Here is a 22,726-nt window from a genome sequence, read left to right as displayed (position 1 = left end):
TATCCGTTTGATTTTAAGGAAAAGGCCCCATTGGCTATTCCGCCCAATGTGATGATTGAATCATTGGGGTTTGGTCTAGCCTCCGTTTGGGAAATGGGCTGGTTGTTTGAATTAGTGGGGTCTTCTGTGTCTGGACCCGCTTTTTGCTTAGCTCCCATGATGTGTTGTTCTTGTGGGCTTGGGTTGGGCACATGATTGGGCATTTGATGGTACCTGGGTGATGCTTTTATTGGACCCAGCGACCTTCTTTTGTTTTTCTGAGTACTGTGGATTGGTTTTTTAAAATTATAATTAAAAGTTTTTGTTTGTAGGAATTTACCTAAAATGGAATCGAACATGTTTACCTGTACCTCTTTTGTATGTGAAGTGTGTTGTGTTTTTGGTGCACTACCTTCCATGGGGATAGGTGCCTTTGGTTGTCCCTACTTGCGTCTTCGTGGGAAGGTGACAGTCTTCCATTCGCTTTCCTCTGGTGTTGGTTCCATTTAGTGAGCTTCCTCTTGCGTACCATTGGCTGTTGAGGAGTGTGGTTTATAGTTGCACCTTAGAGCAGTGTGTCCTATCCTACCACAGCTGGTACATAGGGTTCCTTTGCCTTCGTATATCACTGATTGTTTGTGGTCTCATATGATTACTGAATCTTCCACTAGGGTTTCCAGTGGCACTTGAATACAAATGCGTGCATATCTCCCCCTTAGGGTAGAGGATGTGCATTGGTCAATCTTTTGGAGTTGACCTAATTTCCTTCCAACTTTTTCCAAGATGACTTTGTCATAGAACTCTGTTGGTAGCTGGGAAAATCTTATCCAAATGGCAATAGAAGTGAGGGTGGCTACAAATTTTGGTTCCCACTTTCGAACGGATAGAAAGTGTCCAGAAACGAACCATGGCCCTACTTTCCTCTAAGCTAAATTTTGTTATGAAGAAGTCCCATCCTAGGTCAATCAAGATTAACGTTTCAGATGGCTTCCATAGGTCAATTAGTTTAGATCGAATCATGTGGTGAGCCATATTTCTTTTGAATATTTTGATGATTACTGAGTACCTCCAAGGAGCATAGAGGCATTCCTTCTCTTCTGGTGAGAGTGGGATGGAGTCTTCAATGTGTTTCCCTTTAGCCAATTCTGATGTTGGGTGGTTTTTCATTTCGTAGTAGTTGGTTTGGTTACCCGCTTGTTTGTCTAGGAGCATTTCCTTGTAGGAGTGTTGTGGTGTTTCCACCTTCATTTGGACTTGTTTATCTGGGGTCTCCGCTGGGAGAGGTGGTTTGATCAAAGAGGGATCCATTTTGTTGAGTTGAGGTTGAAGTTTACCAATATTTGTTTTTTACGCGTTGTATGTCAACCTCTTTGAAATAAGATTCAAGGCTTGCACTTTAGCACACAAGAAGATATTCTTGTTGAAGTACAAAGAGTGGCTACTACCAAGGGAGAGTCTGAAACCTAAATAATGGTATTTTGGACTCAAAATACCTTTATACCGCTAAAAAAAGTTACCTTTCTAACTAAAACGCAGTATTATACTGCGTTTTAGTTTAACAGAAAGTTAGTCGTTAAAGGAAAACGTAGTATAATACTGCGTTTTACTTCATTTTTGGGCCCACCAAGTGTTCTGCGGATAACTGACATAAATATTTCATTTTTTAATGTAAAACGTAGTATAATATTACGTTTTACTACAATGCAGTATTATACTACGTTTTACTTCCTTTTTTTGGCCCACCAATAAGTGTTCTACGGATAACTGGCATAACAATAATTCAAATACATAATGCGTGGTATTATACTACGTTTTATATAAAAAAAATCTGCACCCCAAGCTAGGACTTGCCTTATTTAAAGGCGTTAGGATTTTATGAAAATCCATTCAAAACTTTCCTTCAAACTTCCATTCATACTTCTCTTCTTGTTATCAAGCATTTTTTATAATGTCTGAAGAGCCAAAACTAAGGGTTTCATTATATTTGGAAGGGGGGGGTGAGGTTGTAGTGGAGAATAACTTTGTGATGTATAGTTCACCTTCACAGTGTCATGTTAAATTGTCGCTTACAATGGAGTACGATAAATTGGTATCGTTGTTATGTAAAAAAATGAGTGTGAGGAAACATTCGGTGAACCTTAAAGTAAGCGGTAGATTTCTGTATTTTATGACTCCGTAGGGGTTTGCTTATTATTCTGAGTTTAACATCGAAGATGATGAAACTCTTAGAGATTTTTTGCGGATTCCGGATGAATAGGGAGAATTTATTGTAATAAAATTGTTGGAAATGTACGTCAAGGTTGAAGATGTTCCCAATAATGAGGGTGTGCATAGTAGGGATAACCCCCAGTCATCGGGTGGTTATTCTGGAGCAGTTTTTGCCGGACAGATTCCTGATGAAAGAGCTTGCCTTGATTAAACTTGTCACTATCGGCGAATGAGCAGCGAGAAAATAATTTTTCGACTTTATATAATCCACAAGACGACTGGTAAACTTCAATTTTTCTACGCTTTAGCGATGTTTATTTTATGTTTGAATTGGATTTGTATTAACACTCATATTTTTCATAGGGGGTACCGTCCGGATATGAATTTTACAAGTTATGACCCCGTTCCTAGTTGGAATATGCGTAGTTCTGGCATGCTGGACCATGATGGTCCATCCGGAAGTCATGACCAACAAGAAAATGTCCATCATGGAACGTCAACACAGTACAACTTGTAAGTAAAGTGATATAGCTATATATAAAGTATTTATCTAGTTGAGTAGCTTATCATTCTGTTCTTTTTGTGCAGTGAAAATGAGCAACTTGATGTTCCTGACCTTACACAGTTTCCCATAGATGACGTATTGACTCGTGATTTGGCAGACGCGCAGAGTCATGAAGATGATAGTGATTATGACAATAATGCCGATGAGTCTGTAGATGACATACCCTTCCCTGATGAGGGTGACGATGAGGAGGAAGTGAATGTCGAACCTGAGCTGACAAGGGAGCATACTCCACCACCTCCCATTAGACCAAGAGTGTACGAGTCCCACGTGCCGTTTCATGAGCGGAATATTCCCTACCTTGATAATTTGCCAAGTATGCCAGACGTGGGTGCCCTCACAAGGGATGCTGACGAATTTCAGTCAGAAATATGGGATGAGTCTAGACCAGAGGTGCTAGCAAAGGGCATGTATTTCCCCGATAAAGCTCGTTTAATCAAGGCTGTGAAAATCTACAACGTAAGAGAGTGTTGTGAGATGACAGTAAGGGAGTCAACTACGGAGGTATACAAGGATGTATTTCGTAGAGACTTTATGGGTTGTTACTGGATATTGCGTGCCAACAAGAAGAAATCAGGGTTGTGGAAAGTGGGTAAATATATTATCACCCACATATGGACTTGCGCCTCTAGCTATGCTACAAATGCATCTTCCACCCTCGAACGATCATCCCACTGATAATGTGTAGTCACATATGCATGCTCCTTCGGTATAGTCTGCGAACGGTCAAACTGGTGAAGTACCCGCTCTGTGCCATGATGCTCCACAACATCGAGGCACATCAGCGGGACAAAGTGCTCCGAAGTTGTTAGTCGACCGAGCAATAATCGAGCAGGCCAGCTATCAACTCATCATTGTATGGCGTCCAGATGAATTATCAAATAATAACATAAAAGTGAGTATGTGCAATACAAGTGAATTTATAACAAGTTTAGGTACATATTTACCTGTGCGGCCTCCAGCATATCCAACACATCCCTGACAAGAGGGAGATTATGATGAGCATCAATACCTCGATAGTTCCCACGCCGGAGAACCCACATCCTAGCTAGAGGGAGAAATGGAGGTGCTACATCCGGAGGTAATGGTGGTAGAGGTGGCTGCAACGGCAGGAACCGCTCCCAGTCCCAAACCTAACATACAAGGTTGACGTAAAATTTAAGAGTCATTTTGACTATATAGAATTGGAAGTAATGAACAGAGTATTCGAATATGTTGTCACTTATAGAAGCGGTAGAAAATCACATATGTCGCTCTGGGTGCCCATGCTAGCCCGGCACATACTCCTGTACAGGTAAGCGAGAACAACAGCACCCCAGCTGTACTGGGGTAACTCATCTAGCTGCTGAAGATGATGTAGAAATCGCATACTCACTAGATTTCCCGAAGTGTTCGGGAATAAGACACCCCCAAAAGGAAGGAGCAACGCCAACCTTGTGTACCGGTGAATATGGAGATCATCTGTCTCGCCGGTGATGTCGGGGTGCAATACCTCCAAATGCTGCCTGATAGTTGTCACAGAAATGTGACTGTCCCCTCTAGCTGCAGCCTCACCCTATGGCCTGAAACCAGTAAGTTGCTGCAGCAAATCCAAATACTGGGCACGCGTCATAGATCTCATATACTATGGGTGTTTAACGGGTGGGCCGGGCCGGGCTGGATAGGGAATTTTAGTACTCGTACGTGTTATGGTTCGAGTTTTGCATTACCTTAGTAAGTTTTTCATAATCAATATGAACTGAGTGACCTTCTTCTCGAGTGTTAAATTCGGATGGGTTACCAGATGCTGAAGCTGAAGTACTAGCTCTTTTTTTATTTCCCCGATTAGTAACCTTGTTACAAACTCTTTTTGCAGCGTTAAACATATTGTAAAAATTTAACTAGTAGCAACAAATAAATATGCAAATAAAATAGTAAATAAGAGAAAGAGTTTGATGGAGTGCACCGAATTCGGTAATAAATTGAGCACTTGATGATTTCACAACTCCAATGTTACCACGAAGAAACGTCAATTGTTCCAATTTTGAAGTTCAATTGTTCAAACTTCAAATAACAAATACTACGATAAATTAAATTCAAAAAAAAAAAGAGCCAAATAGTTTATTGCACTTTAATAGGTGAAGAATGAAGATTGAAGAATGAGAGGATATGAAAATTGATATTGAGAATTGAGATGAGTGAAGAAATGAGGAAGAGGAGGGGGGGGGGTATTTATAGTTTTTCAAAGAGGGGGTTAATTTAAAAAAAAAAATTGGCTATTTTGTAATTCAACCATTGGGCAACGGCCAATTTCTGAAATGAATCGTTGCCAACGGTCAGATCTGGGCCCAGTTTTAAAAACAAATTAATTTTTTTTTACCATTAAATCGGTTTGGGCCGGTTAATCGGTTTAACAACACTGTTCATCGACCGGGTTATACCGGTCTGAGTAACCGGTATTTCAAATGTAAACGGTGCAACCCGCCAGTCGCCCTTAACCCAGCCCCTTTCTACCAGTCCGGGCCGGTTCCGGTTTTAATCGGTCTTGGCCGGTCTGGAACCGGGCTGCCCCGGCCCGTTTAACACCCTTATCATATACTGAGGCAGTGCAACGGCCAGTCCATCAGCACGTAGCTCATATAAAACTTGAACATCCTGAAGCGTGATGGTGGCCTCGCTAATGGGCAGGTGAAAAGTGTGCGTCTCCGGTCGCCACTGCTCTATCAACGCCGTGATCAGAGACCAGTCGAGCTGCAGCTGCCCAATCTCAAAAATCCTATAGAAGCCCGTATCACGCAGGCGATGGACTACGCAAGGATGGAAAACTCTGTCCCTCAAAGAGTCCCACAAGTCGTCCGGTCTCCTGGTGCGGAGAGTCTGATCCACTAGTTGTCCCTCCCATACGTAGGCAGACCTATGATCGCCCTGTAACACTAATATCTGATCTGAGGCTGGTCCATGATGCACATGCGGCACGTCCATATTGTCTACTATAAATTATACAATATTAATTGTGTGTTTGTGCTACAATAATTAATATTTAATTATTTAATTGGAAACATTATATATCTATGGGTTCCAGGCTCGCTATTTGAGATCCAGTAACACAAAACTATCATGAATTCTTATGTGTATCAATTTCAATATTTTTACAATTTTGTCAGTGTTATAATAATTAATATTTAATTATTTAACTGGACACAGTATATATCTATGGGTTCCATGCTCGATATTTGAGGCCCAGCAGCACCAAGCTATCCTGAATTCTTATGTATGTCAATTTCAATATTTTTAAAATTTTGTGAATGTTATAATAATTAATATTTAATTATTTAATTGGACACGTTATATATCTACGGGTTCCAGGCTCGATATTTGAGGCCTAGTAGCACCAAACTATCCTGAATTCTTATGTGTGTCAATTTCAATATTTTTACAATTTTGTTAGTGTTATAATAATTAATATTTAATTATTTAACTGGACAGAGTATATATCTATGGGTTCCAGACTCGATATTTGAGGCCCAGTAGCACCAAGCTATTCTGAATTCTTATGTGTGTCAATTTCAATATTTTTAAAATTTTGTTAGTTTTATAAATTAAATAATTAATTTTTAATTGGACAGGGTATATATCTATGAGTTCCACGCTCGATATTTAATTTGACAACATATATTAATTTGTTAGTTCTGTGTGTTTGTTTTATAAATTAAATAATTAGTTTTTGTAAAGTTTAATTGGATAAAGTTTGTAGTTAGTAGATACTTAAACTACAGAGACTCTACGCTAAAATGCTTTATATTTTACTACGCTAAAAAGTTCTATATTTTACTACGCTAAAAGGCCACTATTCTTTAAGCAAATAAATAATCTAAACTAAATAAAAACAACAAACATATGAATATAACATTCACGAAATTACATATAAAATAGTAAAAGAAATTTATGAACATTTTTATTAATAATAAAAATTATTTCTCAAATTTTAACTATTATTTTAAATACTAATAATTTAATCCGGGTAAAAATAACATACAAATTTAATCGCAAACAAAGCATAAATCAACGTGGAAACACATCCAAGAAAAAAAAATATGCATAATTATATGAGTTTCAACATAAACTAAATCGGAATACCTCGATTTATGTTTTTAGAAATGTCGGAAATTTGAAATTTTTAGCCCGAAACAAGGAAACCCCAACAATCGAAGGCTTGGGTTATGTGCGGGACCTACACTCTTCACTTTTTGTGTGACGGGTGGGGCCCAATCGAATTTTTTTTAAATCGGGGGAGGGGGGCGCTGGAAAGGGGTGGTTTTTTTTTAATTGAAACCAGAAAGTTCCTGTCGTGGGAAAGAAAGTGGGTTTATAATTTAATAGGAAAATGCAGCATAATACTACGTTTTCCTAAAACGCAGTATTATACTACATTTTTCTTTAACGACTAAATTTTCGTTAAACTAAAACACAGTATAATACTGCGTTTTAGTTAGAACGATAATTTTTTTTAACTATATAAAGGTATTTTGAGTTCAAAATACCATTATTTAGGTTTCTCACTCTACTAAGGGATCGTTCGGTAGGGTATATAAAAAAAGTATTGAATAAAGTATATTAGTAATGTTGAGATTAGTAAGGTTTCATGTCTAACTCTAGAGCTTTTTTGTTGCTTAGATACTTGTACATAATTCCTTTGATGAAATAAAATTTTATTTACCAAAAAATATTGAGATTAGTAATGTTGGAATTGGTTATGCTTTGATTAGTTATGCTGAGATTATTACTTATTGACGGTTTGATTTAGCATATTAAAATTTTTGAAAGGCCAGTTCTTTTTTATACATGCTTATTCATGTATTAAAAACTATGATATTGCTAATGTCATGATTTGTTATGAATAAAAATATATTAAATATGTTAAACATACTATCAACACAAGAAATTAATAATACTAAAGTTAATGTACATATTATTTTCGTAATAAATCATACAAATTTTTTTTTTTTTTGGGGGGGGTGTTTTAAATTAAAGGTCAGTAATAGTATAAATATTTGGTGCACATCCCAAAAATATAGAGACACATAAAGATTCTTTAACAGAGTTTTGATAAGCATCAAAATAGCAATTTCCTTACCTACAATTTTAATCAATTAATTTTATAATAAAAAGTAAAGAAGAATCAATATCGTAGGACCCACGCTTGTCTTTTTCCATGTCACCTTAAAAAACTTCTGCAACTATCTCTCCCATTTCCCTCTTTTTCACACACGCACACACAAATATACCAAGAAACTATCAAAAATGAATATTCTTTAACAAACCAATATTAAAAATAAACCAAAAAGCTACAACCTTTACAGTAGAAAATTCAGTTGAATACACAAAAAGAAAGAACAATTGTGTGTTGTTGTGTTACAAGTGAGTAATATGGGAAAAGTGGTGGTGGGTGCAGCAGTAGTATGTACAGCTGCAGTATGTGCTGCTGCTGTTTTATTAATGAGGCACAAAATGAAAAATTCAGGTAAATGGGCTAAAGCTATGGATATGTTGAAAGAGTTTGAGGAGAAGTGTGAAACTCCAATAGGAAAACTTAGGCAAGTGGCTGATGCTATGACTGTAGAGATGCATGCTGGACTTGCTTCTGAAGGCGGTAGCAAACTCAAGATGCTCATTAGCTATGTTGATAACCTCCCCACTGGGTGAGTACTTTCTGTGTGTGCGTGTGTGCGCATAAACTGATTGTTTGCTTATTTGGGTATCAAGAAATTGTGTCTTTTTTCAATAAAGTTGTGATCTTGGAGGTGTTCTAAATATATATGTGTGCTTAAACTGATTTTTGCTTATTTGGGTGTGGAAAAATTGTGTCTTTTTTTCAATGAAGTTGTGATCTTGGAAGTGTTCTAAATATACTATATTGTGCTTAAACTGATTTTTGCTTATTTGGGTGTAGAAAAAGTGTGTCTTTTTTCAATAAAGCTGTGATCTTGGAGGTGGTTCTAAATATATATATATGTGTGCTTAAACTGATTTTTTGCTTATTTGGGTGTCATATAATTGTGTCTTTTTTTAATAAAGATGTGATCTTGGAGGTGTTTTAAATATTTTGAGATCTTACTCTATTGATTTTAGCTTCTGGGATTGAGTTGTATCAGATTGTCTGTTGATTTTAGCTTCTCTGGTTTGTATAAAATGACTTTTTGCTTATTTGGGTGTCATATATATAATTGCTGTGTATATATGTGCTTAAGCTGATTTTTGATTATTTGGCTGTGGAAAAATTCTCTTTTTCAATGAAGCTTTGATGTTGGAGGTGTTGTAAATGTTTAGGAATCTTATTCTACTATTGATTTTAGCTTCTGGGGTGGACATTTTTTTGGTATAACCATCTGGTATCGGGTCCTCGTGGGCCTGACTATTCCAGATTCGCGTCATGTAGGGCCCATTGGATGTATCAGATTGTTTATGTCGTCACAAATGATTTCATTGATTCTGGAGATAAAATTGTTAGTCTAAACTCTGAAGGTGGCAGCAAGCTCAAAGATACTTATTAGCTATGTTGATAACCTCCCCACCACTGGCCACTGGGTGAGTGTTTGTGTGTGTGTATATACGTTCTTAAGCTCAATTTTTCGTATTTGAGTGTGGAAATATGGTGTCTTTTTCAATTTTTAGAAATCATACTCTATTGATTTTAGCTTATGGGTTGGAGTTATATCCGGTTGTCTATTAATTTTAGCTTCTGAGGTGTATATATGTGGATAAACTGATTTTTACTTATTTTAGTGTCATAAAAATTGTTTCATTTTCAATAAAGCCGTGATCTTGCAGGTGTTGTAAATATTTAGAAATCTCGCCCTGTTAATTTTTGCTTCAGTTTAACATATGGTATTACTTTTATTCCTTCATCTTAGGGACGAAACCGGTCTGTTTTATGCATTAGATCTAGGCGGCACAAACTTCCGTGTGATGCGTGTGCAGTTGGGCGGGAAAGAAAAGCGTATAGTTAAACAAGAAGTTAAAGAAGTTTCAATTCCAAAGAATGTGATGGCTGGATCGTCATCTGACGTAAGTATAAGCTGTATCATCTTTGCAACCGGCAATCTTGTTTCATCCACTCAGGGTTATTACCATATGATTAAACTTCGAACTGCTAACTGCAGGCGTTATTTGATTTTATTGCCACGACGCTTGTAAAATTTGTTGCTACAGAAGGCGACGATTTTCATCTTCCACCCGGTAGACAAAGGGAGTTGGGCTTCACCTTCTCTTTCCCAGTTAAACAACTGTCAATTGCATCAGGAACTCTTATTAAATGGACAAAGGGCTTCTCTATAGATGATGCGGTTAGTCATTCGATTCTCTGATTTTCACAGCCAATCGATCATGCCAACAGTGAACCTAGATTTAGTGTCATTTTAATGTAGGTTTTTGCATTGATTGGGATTTAACACATACGACTTTATACATACAAAGTAATTTGGAGTTAAGGTGTAGTTGATTGATTATTTGATTGCGTTTTCACCGACTTGATTTAAAAGTACGTTAGCAAATTTCCTTTTCGAACTATATTTTATTTCAGTGTTGAACTACTCCTGATCTCTACCTGCATTAGGTAGGGGTAAGGTCTGCGTACAGACTACCCTCCCCAGACCCCACATATTGGGATCAAACTGGGTTTTTTGTTGTTGTTGTTGTTGAACTACTCCTGATGAAATCTAACATAGGTTGGCCAAGATGTTGTTAGAGAGTTAACAAAAGCAATGGAAAGGGTCGGTCTTGACGTGCGCGTGGCTGCTTTGGTAAGTTTTGCTCCCGATTAAATTCTGTGTGAATTTCTATAAAGAAGAAGTGTGCTGATGATGTTCGTGTATTATGTTTTTTGTATGTCTGACATTTCTGATTATTAATCTTATGTAATTCTTGGGTGTTTAGATAAATGATACTGTTGGAACATTAGCAGGAGGTCGGTATAACAACCCTGATGTCATTGCTGCAGTAATATTGGGTACTGGAACCAATGCAGCATATGTTGAGCGGGCAAATACGATTCCGAAATGGCATGGTCTGCTGCCTAAATCAGGAGATATGGTAGATGCTTGTGACATTTCATAATGCGTTTGTGACTTGATATATGCCTAATTCATTCCTTCAAAAATATTTTCCTTGGTGTCGGAAACCTTATGGTTGTTATCAAACTAAGCATGAATCGCATGTTTGTAACTTTAACGTAATTTTGTTTGGTATTTGAAGGTTATTAACATGGAATGGGGTAATTTCCGCTCATCACATCTTCCGGTAACAGAATACGACCAAAGTCTTGACGCTGAGAGTTTAAACCCAGGGGAGCAGGTAACAAAAACAACCCCCTTCCATTTTCTACATTTTTCTATCTTACATCTGATTTTGAACTATTGGCAACTGAGCAGATTTATGAGAAGATGATTTCCGGGATGTATCTTGGAGAAATTTTGCGCAGAGTCTTGTGTAGAATGGCTGAAGAAGCTTCATTTTTTGATGATTATGTCCCACCAAAACTGAAAACTCCATTCATTTTAAGGTAGGATATTGCTTTAATTGACATTTATTGTGGTTGCTCTTGAAGCGATCTAGTTTTTGGCTGCTGCAACCCAAAAAAAATTCCACAACACAAAAACAGCAGATAGGAGACATGATGAGAAGGGGAAAATCTGAAAAATATATAAAGTTAACATCATTACACTAATCTCTTATATTGTAAGTTATGCTTCTAATTGGACTAGATTTACATATAATTATTCAGCATATGTAAGCTTTGAAGCATTAAATCTTGCGAAAAAGGTTATTTACCGCCATGCATGCAGGACTCAGGACATGTCTGCTATGCATCACGACAAGTCTGCTGATCTCAAGGTGGTTGGCGACAAGCTGAAGGATATCTTAGAGGTAAATGGAGTCCTGTGTTTATTAATATCAAACATTCGACTAAAGTGAAACATTATCAATTTTTGAAGTTTGTCATCTATTTCGGCTTTTATATGAGTTAAACCACGAAACACTCCTAAAGCTGGCTAAGCTTAAGTGGAGAACGACATATTACTCATCCTATTTGCTATATATATTTTTGTCACAGGTACCTAATTCTACCTGGAAAATGAGGAAAATAATTGTTGAGCTATGTGACATTATTACCTCTCGTGGAGCTCGTCTTTCTGCAGCAGGAATCGTGGGTATCCTCAAGAAATTGGGAAGAGACACTTTGAAGGATGGAGAGAAGCAGAGGTCAGTAATAGCTGTTGACGGTGCATTGTTTGAGCATTACACAAAGTTCAGAAATTGCATGGAGGGAACTATTAAAGAGTTGTTGGGAGACGCCGCAGAAAACATAGTCGTTAAGCTTTCGAATGATGGTTCTGGTGTTGGAGCTGCACTATTGGCTGCTTCTCATTCCCAGTACCTCGGACTCGAGGAATCTTGATCATGGTCAGAGTGATAGAAAAAGCCTTAGATGGTTTCTACATTTATTATCGCCCCATACCTCGTAAAAGAGAACCCTCTTCTTTGGTCCCATACATTTTGGTAATGATAATGATATGAGTTGAGCTTAATGAAAAAGTGAGATTCATATCGTCGACCCCAACATGTTCGAGATTGAGGAATAGTTGTTGTTGTTGTTGTTTAGTTGGCACATTTTTTGTAATCTTTACAAGATTCTCTGTTGCCAATAAGTTTTAGTAGTGAGGTAGTTTGTTGTTGTTGTTTAGTTGCCACATTTTTTGTAATCTTTACAAGATTCTCTGTTGCCAATAAGTTATAGTAGTGAGGTAGTTCAATCTTGGTTTGTTTGTTTGTTTTTTTTTTTGTTGATTTGTTAGGAAGGCTATCCTCCTTTCAATTAGTCTAGGACTTTAATATTCCTTTTTGTCAGCTATTAGTGAGAAAAGAAAACATTGAAAAAGGAAATTTTCTGTAGCAAAACAATGCCAAGCAACAGTATGGATCTAATACAATATGTACAATCCTAGTTTTTCACTATCTAATACATTTTCTTTGGTCTTATTCTTTGCTATTTTAAAGGGTAGTCTTGGCATAACTGGTAAAGTTACTGTCATGTGACCCTGGTAGAAATGCAGGTTAAGGCTCTATACAATAGACCCTTCATACAATAGACTCTTGTGATCCGGCCCTTTCTCGGACCTCATGCATAGCGAAAGCTTAGTGCACTGGTCTGCCCTTTTATTCTTTGCTATTCTCACCCTATCATATATTCTAATGCCATCAAATAAGTGATGTAAAACCAACATCATCATTTTCTGCAATCCTTTCACTCCTGGAGTTCTTGAGTAGTGGTGAAACATCATGTTCTGTTTCATCTTTCTTTTCACCAGATGTAGGTGAATTGTTGTTACATTGGAGCAAGATTTGCAAAACTTCCTTCATTGTTGGCCTTGATGAAGGAAATGTGCTTGTGCAAAAGATTCCAAGCTTAAACACAGTGCAGATTTCATCCAAGTATAGCGATTTTTTGATGTTTTCATCCAAGACGTCGACTATAGGGTGTCCTTTTTGTAGTTGGCGCCATGCCCAGTCTGCAAGACAAGAATCTTCGTCTCCAAAATTGGCTTCTTTTCTGGTCACTAGTTCTAAAAGGATGACTCCGAAGCTATACACATCAACCTTCTCAGTCACTCTAGTTTTTCGCGCATACTCTGAAACACCAACATGAAAATGTCGACTATTAAGACATAACTAAGTAAATAAAGTGTTATTTCTAATAGCTTAAGCTTTTAGATCATATGGTCACACAAGTTGACATGGTATCAAAGCATGCTTGAGGCACTGAGTTCAAATTTTAGCAAGTTTTCAGATGAGATGGTCATACAACTCAATACGGTAATTAGAGTAGGCAAAAGCCCTAAGTTTAAATTTCACCATCATTCATTATCAACAAAAGATTTCATGTGTTTGGTCCATAATAAAAGAATCAGGTTCAGACGTGAGAGCCTACATCGAGACATAATTAAGTAAATAATAATGTGTTCTCTCTAATAACTTAAGTTTCTAGATGGGATCGTCACACAATTCAGTGTAAGCCCGATGCATTAAGCTCCCGCTATGCACGAGATCCGGTAAAAGGCCGGACCACAAGGGTCTATTGTACTATTGTATGCAGCCTTATCCTGCATTTCTGCGAGAGGTTGTTTCCACGCTCAAACCCGTAACCTCCTGGTCACATGACAACAACTTTGCCAATTACGCCAAGGCTCCCCTTCCCAAATATATTAAAATCATCCAAAAAGTTTATGTGGTTTTGAATTTTGTTTTGGAGGAAGGGAAAATCAGCCATGTAAGAGATCAAGCTAACTTTTTAACTCTTAAAGTTAATGATGCTATATAAGTTAATAGTTCTATACCTGGAGCAATGTACCCAAAAGAGCCAGCTACTGTTGTCACTGTGTTATCTCCAGGCTTGAGTAATATCCTGGCTAGGCCAAAATCTGCAATTTTTGCATTGAATTCACTATCCAATAAGATGTTGCTCGACTTCACATCGCGATGAATAATAGGTGGCGAGCAATCATGGTGCATGTAGCAAAGACCGCGAGCAGCTCCTATCGCAATTTGCAGCCTCTTAGGCCATTCCAACACCAGATGTGGTGCTGAACCTGGGACATTGTTCAACCTCTTCTTTGAATGAAGCCATATATCCAAACTCCTATTCTCCATATATTCATACACAAGAAGCTTTGACTCTTCACTTGAAATGCAACAAAGAAGTTTTACTATATTGGAATGTCGAATCGTGCCTAATATCTGAACTTCTGCTAGAAACTCTTTCTCAAGTTTCTGATCCAACCTTTGGTTGCTGCTCCAAATCCTCTTAACAGCAACACAGTTTCCTGATCGGCTTAAGGGCACGAGGTAAACCTGTCCTGAGCCTCCACTTCCTATCGCGTTGTTATCAGTCAGATAAGATAAAATGTCTGATTCTGTGAAGTCCAACTTATGAAATGATGTTTGCTTCCACGTCGAGACCAATTCTTGCTTTCTTTTTCTGTGACTTCTTAACACAAAAACACTATACAAAACCGCCACCAGAAAAGCAACTGCTGCTACACTACCAAGAACAGCAACAAGTTTAGCTGGAAACTTGTCCGACTTCTTTTTCCCTTTACAAGAACTAAGTCCAACTAATGGATTACTCGCACAAAGTCCAGTATTATTCAAGAAGCTCTTATCGAAAGCTGCATTCTCTAACTGAGCTGGGATTTTACCCGATAGGCGATTTGAAGACAGGTTAAGTGAAGTCAGAATCAACTTACCTAATTCAGTTGGAATTTCACCTGAAAACTGATTACTTGACAAGTCCAAAACACTGAGTTTTGGTAATAGGCCAAGTGCAGATGGGATTTGACCTGATATCTGATTCTTGCTACAACTTAAAGTAACAAGTGATTTCCATGAGGTAATATTAGATGGAAAATTACCAGAAAGTAAATTACCATCCAATAAAAGTTCAGTTAATTCTGGTAAAACAGTCAATTCTTGAGGGATTTCACCACTTAAGAGATTATTACTTGCCCTGAATACAATTAAACTGTACCAACTACCTATTCCAGTTGGTAACTCGCCCGAAAACTTGTTGTTTCTGATATCAACTCTGGATAAATTTGATCCCAGTTTATCTGGAAGTTGACCACTGAACAAATTATCATTGATCATAAAAGTTGACAGTTTCTCAGCTGTCCATAATCCATCAGGAATCTCACCAGAAAGACGGTTATTCTCAACGCGAACGGACTTCAAACTGTCACAATTTCCAAGTGAATCAGGTAGTACACCAGTAAGATTGTTCTCAAAAACAATCATTTTTGACAATACCTTGTTGTTACATATATCCTTAGGTATATTACCAACAAGCTGGTTTTGTGAAACTTGGAAATCTTCAAGCTTCGAAAATCGACCAAAATCAGGCGGAATTTCACCTGATAATTTGTTGCCAAACAACTTAAAAACTATCAATGATGGTAATTTGCCAATACTCGAAGGTATTTCTCCTGATAATTGGTTGTAAAACAAAGACAAACCAGTCAACTTTGTCAACTTTCCAAAATCTTCAGGTATTTTTCCAGTCAAGCTGTTATTACACAGATCAATAACATCTAAATTCAATGACATAATTGACCGAGGAATTTCACCTGATAATCTGTTGTTGTAAAGGTAAACTATGGTCAAATTCTTGATCTGAAATAAACCACTAGGAATATTACCACTTAAGCCATTTAAAGACAAGTCTAAAAGTTCAAGACTTGTCATATTACCAATATTTTCAGGTATTTCTCCAACTAAATTTGCTTCTGTCATCAAAAAATTCCTCAGCTTTTTTAACTGAGTAAAACTTGATGGTATTTCTTGTGGAGCAAAACCATTTTGACTTAACACTAAAGATTCAAGATCTAACAAGTTACCTATTTCTGTAGGGAAAGTACCACCAAACAAATTCGCGGCGAGCACGAGTTCTTTAAGCTGATCACTTAAGTCACCAATTGTTGAAGGGATATCACCAGTGAAGTTGTTTAAAGTCAAGTTAAGGACTTGAAGATTAACCGAAAGACGATTAATATCATCTGGTAATGTACCATTCATCATGTTAAAAGAAAGGTCTAAAAATTCAAGATTTGAACAGTTGTAAAGTATAGTAGGAAAAGGTCCAGGAATTAAGTTGTGGTTCAAATCAAGAAAGGTGAGATTTTTAAGATCACAAATGAATGATGGGATTGGTTCAGAAATTTGTCCAAAATAAATCTGAATTCCTGTAACTGAATTATTGTTACAAATTATTCCAGGCCAAGAACAATGATTTGAAGATGAGTTCCAGCTTGTGATATTAGGAGAAGTAGACCAATGTTGTTTTAATTTGAGTAAAATGGTATTTTCTTGATTGGAATTTGGTTGAGAATTTGCATTGAATGTGTAAAATAGAAAGGTGAAAATGGAAAAAAGGATTTTGGGAGTTGAGATTATTATTTTTTTGGACATTTTTGTGATTTTCTAGTGAAGAAATTAGCTTCTAAGGGTGCTGGGAATTTACATGTAGCAGAGTTTTTTCAAGAATTTGAGAAGATGGTTTGTTGTAGATTGGTATAAGGTTTGTGGGGGGGTCAATGTGAACACTAATTTGTCAACTTTGATTATATTAGACTTTTTGATAACTAAAATTCAAATACTGTGTTCTTTTCTTGTTCAGCCCATTGTTAGTTGGTTGACTTTGACTAAGGGATTGTCTGGTTAATTATAAAGGGATTAAATATATAGATTGTTTATATGATGATTAATAATCAATGATTTGTAATCTTGTAGTAGTTAATAATTAAGAGATTATCATTCAGAGGAAAGAAAAAATCATAATGAAGAGATTGTTACACATGAATTACTTACTCCCTCCGTTCACTTTTACTTAGCATGTTTTGACTTTTCACGTCTCTTAAGAAATAATAAATGAAGTGGATAATTTACCATGATACACATATTAATTGATGCATATTTTATTGGATTTAAGAAAATAATTTGAAATGAGTAATAAATACTGTGGGTATAACAGTGGAAAAAATGTGTCTTCTCTTAATATGCGTAAAGTAACAAGTAAAAATAAAAATCTATTTTTAGTATACATGTCAAGTAAAAGTGAACGAAGGAACGGAGGGAGTACTTAGAAAGAACAAGAATTGCTTACTTTAAAATGCATTTGTCTTTAAATAGTTTTATTTACGTGTTGCCTATGTTTGAACTCTTAATTGACATAATATTTCTGTTTAAAATAGTACATAAATTTTCGCATAATAAATGTAAGTATCATTTCATGCGGCCAATCAAACATTGTATTAATTAGGTGGTGATTATTTTTCTTATTGTGGCAAACCCAAGGTGGTACTCCCTCCAATTCACTTTAATTAATTTTTTTGGATATTTTCACATATATTAAGGAATTTATTTTTGCATTAATTAATAATTAAATTGATTATATTAACCTTAATTTGTTCATTGAAAATATAACAAATACTCCTAAGCTCTTTACTCCAAGGACAACTTTGAAAAAAAAAAGTTAATTCCTTCTTGATATCCGAAAAAATTAAATATTATGGATCATAAAAAAACCAAAAAAATCCAATAAAGTGGACAAAAGGTAATATTATTTTACGTTGAATTTTGCGTTGAGATTTATTATGCCAATACAATTATAACAAATGACTCCTAAAGGTACGAATTAAATCAGAACTGGACGGATCAAAATAGGTTAAGTAAAAATGCAAACTAGAATTTAACTCGTTAAAATTATGTTTTGTGCACACTATAAATCTATAATTGACTAACTCGTTCAACCCAAAATGATTGGTGAAATGATTCCTTTGTTACAATTGGATCATGAAACTTCTCTCTATCCATTTATCTTATTTTCTTTATTGTTTACTACTTAGTTAGGCAAAACGTGACAAATTCGGCCGAAATTTAGGCTTGAGCATACCCTCTGGGTTAGAGTCGTTAAAATGGATTTGGCCAGTGAGGTCAGTCCAATTCAACCCGTTATTTGGATAAGATTGGGCTATGATTTGTTGAGCCCATTTAAAATCGAGGCTTATAAGCTCGGCCCAAATCAGTCCACTAGCCCTTGAGGCTTGGCCGAGATTGGGCTCTTCAAAAATTAATTAAATTCAAGTTAATTAACTATTAAATATTTTTAAAAAAATTAAAACTAAAAAAAACTATTAACTATAATCTCCATTCCCTAACCCTAGATTGCTCATTTACCCTTCCATATCAACTAGAATTTAGATTTTTAATATGCATGTAATATGACAAAATTAGGTTTTCTTTTGCTTAATTAATAACGAACTCAAAAAATTTTAGGTGGTCAATAATAATATTTTTTCAAAAAAAATATTACTTTGAGCGGCCAATGATCAGTTTGGATTACTTTTAAATACATACAAAAAAAATTGACCACTAGCAAATTTCACGAATTTTAAAAATTTTATGGACTATAATGATGAAATCGGCAAATGATGTTAATCCTAAATTAGAAAACCTCAGCATATAAACTTATTGAAGCAATCTCTGAATTTGAGGAAAATGAAAGAAAAGTATTAAGAAAATATTCATGTAACTTTAAAAAGAAGAGCTAGAGATATAGAGAATTTACATTTCAATTACGAGATTTCTCGTCAAATATCAAGATTTTTGTATGCTCTAACCAAACAGAAGTTGTTTTATGATGAATCGACTACGTCACGAAAAAATATTTAAGGATTTAAAGAAATTTTTTTTCTAAAAAAAGTTGAAGGGTCGGACCGCCCCAGCCCCACGACCCTCTCAGGGTTGGGTTGGGTTGGCCAATTTAAGGCCCATTCATATGGCGGGCCAGCCCATCCTAGCTCACCAAATTTAAAAGCCCACAAGGTTTGGGTTAGGCTAGGCTGGACCGGGCCGTTTTGACAGCTCTACTCTGGATTGCTTTCTTTTCACTGAGTGTATGCAAAACATTTGACCAGTCAATTTAGGTTTAATCCATTTTGCCCATATTTATTTATTAATTATTCACTTTGACCAAAAGAAAAAAATAATTATTCACCAAACTCCACTTAGCATTTAACAAGTTCACCAATTAAATACAAGAAAATAAATACATAAGAATTATTTATTTTTTCGAAAAATATTTTACGTGGAAAAAAAATATTTTTTTACATACCAAGCACACCCATGGACTAACACCTCTTAACTTATAGCTTGTTCGGTCGAGCTTCTCTTTGGCCAAAAGTATTTTTTAGCTAAAAGTAATTTTTTCACAATTAATATGTCCAACCAAGTTTTTAGAAGGGAAAAATATTTTTGAGTAGAAGTAATTTTTGAAAAGTAGAAAAAATTAGTCTCGCCCTAAAAGCAGCTTTTTTAAAAGTACTTTTGAGAAAAATATATTTGGAAGTAGTTTTTAAAAGTTTGACTAAATATTAATTGTTGTTCAAAAGTATTTTTCAAATTAATTAGCCAAACACAAAATGTTTCTCACTAAAAATACTTTTGAAAAGCATTTCTATAAAAAACATCTTTCAAAATAAGCTGATTTTAGAAGATTGACCAAACAAACTATATTATTTATCTATCAATAGAACTCGAGTTCTTTCTTTTTTATTTAATTAATTTTGTTTTCCTTCGAGAAAGAGACTCTAGACAATTGCGTCGTCAGCTGGCAGAGTGGTAAGGTATATTCAAAGGTAAGTACTTTTCTCAACTAAATTGTGTTAAATCAAAGATGGAATAGTTAGGACCATTTCTTTTCTTGGTTAAAGTACTCAACTCCTTTTTCTCAGTTCTATGGCATGTTCCCTATTGAAATAGCTATTAGGAAAAAGACAAACGAGTTTGTCACATTTTCTCTAGTATGAAATTACCAAGATTACTATCATCTTTTAGCCCCTTTTTCATGCATTCCTTGCCTTTTTTTACTAACGTGTTTTAATTGTTTTGTCTTAGAAAATCATTGTCACACCTTCTTTTTCCGCACTCGAGGGGGTGCAGGGGGAGTTTTTCCAATTAAAGGACAATCGAAACGGGATTGGTTTGTTTATTTCAGAGTCGCCACTTGGGAGATTTAGGGTGTCCCAAGTCACCAATTTTAATCCCGAATCGAGGAAAAGAATGACTCTGTATTACAGTCTGCGTACCAGAAATCCGGATAAGGAATTCTGTTAACCCGGGAGAAGGTGTTAGGCATTCCCGAGTTCCGTGGTTCTAGCACGGTCGCTCAACCGTCATATTCGGCTTATTTATCTGATTTTTAAATACAATTATGAACCAATGTGCCAATTTTAACTTTTAACCGCTTTATTATTATTGTTTTTACAAGAATGTGAACATCGCTTAAAACACGTCTTTGGACTGCGTCACATGAAATGCACCCACAATCCGGAACGCATTTTATTTGATGTTTTGAGATTTGGATTTGGGTCGCATGAAATGCACACCCGAGCTTAAGAAAGTAAATTATTAAACACGCGCCTAAAGAGACTATCGCGTTATTATTTTGCGGAGGCCGTGAAATTCGCTAAACGACCCTCCTGAATTCTAAGTAATTTTAAACAAGTATTTACTGAGGGCCCCGCAATTTGTGTTTTTTATTTGGCGAGGCTCGTCTCATTTTTTATACTTTTTTTTTAGGATGTCGTTTTTATGTCTTTAACCATACTAAACCTTACAGCTTCTTTACAACTAAAATCTCATAACTTGTTGGAAGTTTAATAAAAAGAGTTTTAGCGAATGAGTGTTTCGGGAGTAATAACAACATATACTAACAATAATTTTTCTTCTTTTTTTTCGAATGAACTAAGCGAAGGAAAGGGCGAACAAATTAACATCAAACTTGTGTCATAGAACGACTAATACAACTAAATCAAATGACATCAAGTAAACAAGAATAACATAATACAAAGATGAACCGAAATGCATACGGTGAAACATAAGCAGAAAATTTTCATGCCAATCTCTATATTGCATCTTCGAACATTTAAAGTAACATTTCCTTATCTAATACTTGAGGTTTACTGACCTGTGAACCTCGGCAACCTCAGGACGATAAACACGACCCCGACGGAGCTCAAGCCGGACCTCACTGGACGAGGAACAACGATGAAACCTCGGACAAAACACCTCGACGAGCAAAAGCAAACTCACCGGAAAAACAGAAAGCTCGGACCAAAGTCAACCTCGACGGAAAACAGAAAACTCAGTAAGGCAGAATCGAGGCAACCAACAGCTGCTCGGAAACGATGGAACAATGCCGACAGTAGTAAGGTCGACGCCAGGGGGGCTGCTGACGGGCTTGCTTTGGGTGTTTGTTGACGGGGGTCGACTGGTTGGGGTTGTGACGGAGAGGGGTCAGCTGGGGAGGGTTTGGAGGTGGAACGAGGGTGGTCGTTTGGTGGTGGCGACGAGCAGTGGTTGACGCGTCGATGGAGATGGTCGTTTGGTCGTTGGTTGGACGTGGACGCAGGTGGTTTCAGGCGTTGATGAAGGTGACGGAGGGAATGGTGGTTTGTTGGTTGTTTGAACAGTTGACGATGGTGGAGCTGGGGGGTTGCGGACGGTTTAGGTGAGGGTTTTTGGACGTGAGGGAGTGGTTTTGGGTGGTGGAAGGGCAGTAGGTCGACGGGGCAGTGATGGGCAGTGGTTCAGGCGTAGGGTGCGACTGGTTGGCAGAGGTGGTATTGGTTGGTGGTTATGGCGTCGATGGTCAGGGGGCTGGGGTTCCGACGAGGGGGCTGGTACGTGGGGGTGCCGGTGGTTTTGGGGTTGTTGATGGAGGTGGAACGATGGTGGCGATGGAGGAATCCGGACTGGTTTCAATGGAGGGAGCGTTAGGGTTTTGTTCTTCTCCTTTTGGAGAAGATGAACAGTAGACGATGGAGAAGCTGACGGACTGGTTGGTTTTGGGTAGTGATCGACGGGCAGTGACGACGACAGAGGGAACTGGTTGAAGCTGCGAGGAAGATGAAGCGTGAAGGGGTCGTTCGGATACGAGGGAGTGGTGGGTTTTTTGCTAGGTTTTCTTGGTTTTCTTCTTCTGAGGAAGAAGATCTACAGTGCTTCCTCTTCAAAAATTTAAAAATCCTCTCCCTTCAAAATGTTTTGTCCGTGTTTTGTAATGGGTTTGCCCAGAAAAAATGAGCCCCACGCGTGGTGGGGTTCGAGACTTGTGTCCCCCACGCGTGGTGGGGTTCCCCATGTGTCATGGACTCGGTTTATTATGGGCTAGGTCCGAAATTAGGCCTAAAACCGGGTAGTTTGAACCCGAATATTATTCTTTTGCCCGGACCCGAGAAATAGGAACACGTTGCTTAACTAGTCCTATGTAAGCAAAATAACTACCAAAAATAAGACTAGTATTTAAACAAAACTATATCTTTTTTTTAAAATATTTTTTCAAGATTTAAAATAGCTACAAAAATATTAATAAAACTATTTTTTGTA

General features: G+C 36.9%; 2 protein-coding genes across 2 annotated transcripts; one reads left to right on the top strand and one right to left on the bottom strand.

Moving 5' to 3' along the window:
- The first annotated feature begins 7,970 nt into the window (after positions 1-7,970).
- On the top strand, positions 7,971-12,540 carry LOC104241776 (hexokinase-2). Its single transcript, XM_009796715.2, has 9 exons — positions 7,971-8,430; positions 9,643-9,796; positions 9,892-10,074; positions 10,456-10,530; positions 10,664-10,819; positions 10,982-11,080; positions 11,158-11,288; positions 11,572-11,653; positions 11,841-12,540. Exons 1-9 carry the CDS (start codon positions 8,159-8,161, stop codon positions 12,183-12,185), a joined length of 1,497 nt encoding a protein of 498 aa, XP_009795017.1. The 5' UTR covers positions 7,971-8,158; the 3' UTR covers positions 12,186-12,540.
- A 148-nt stretch (positions 12,541-12,688) lies between these two features.
- LOC104241777 (receptor-like protein kinase HSL1) lies at positions 12,689-16,838 on the bottom strand. The gene is made up of 2 exons (XM_009796717.2): positions 14,122-16,838; positions 12,689-13,416 (listed from the first exon to the last, which is right to left on the bottom strand). The coding sequence occupies exons 1-2, from the start codon at positions 16,745-16,747 to the stop codon at positions 12,986-12,988; spliced, it is 3,057 nt and encodes a 1,018-aa protein (XP_009795019.1). The 5' UTR covers positions 16,748-16,838; the 3' UTR covers positions 12,689-12,985.
- Positions 16,839-22,726: the final 5,888 nt, after the last annotated feature.

Source organism: Nicotiana sylvestris, chromosome 6 (genome assembly GCF_000393655.2).
Source record: "Nicotiana sylvestris chromosome 6, ASM39365v2, whole genome shotgun sequence".
Taxonomy (NCBI): domain Eukaryota; kingdom Viridiplantae; phylum Streptophyta; class Magnoliopsida; order Solanales; family Solanaceae; genus Nicotiana; species Nicotiana sylvestris.
The sequence above is the reverse complement of the archived record's forward strand: the minus strand, read 5'-3'. Positions and strand labels throughout refer to the sequence as shown.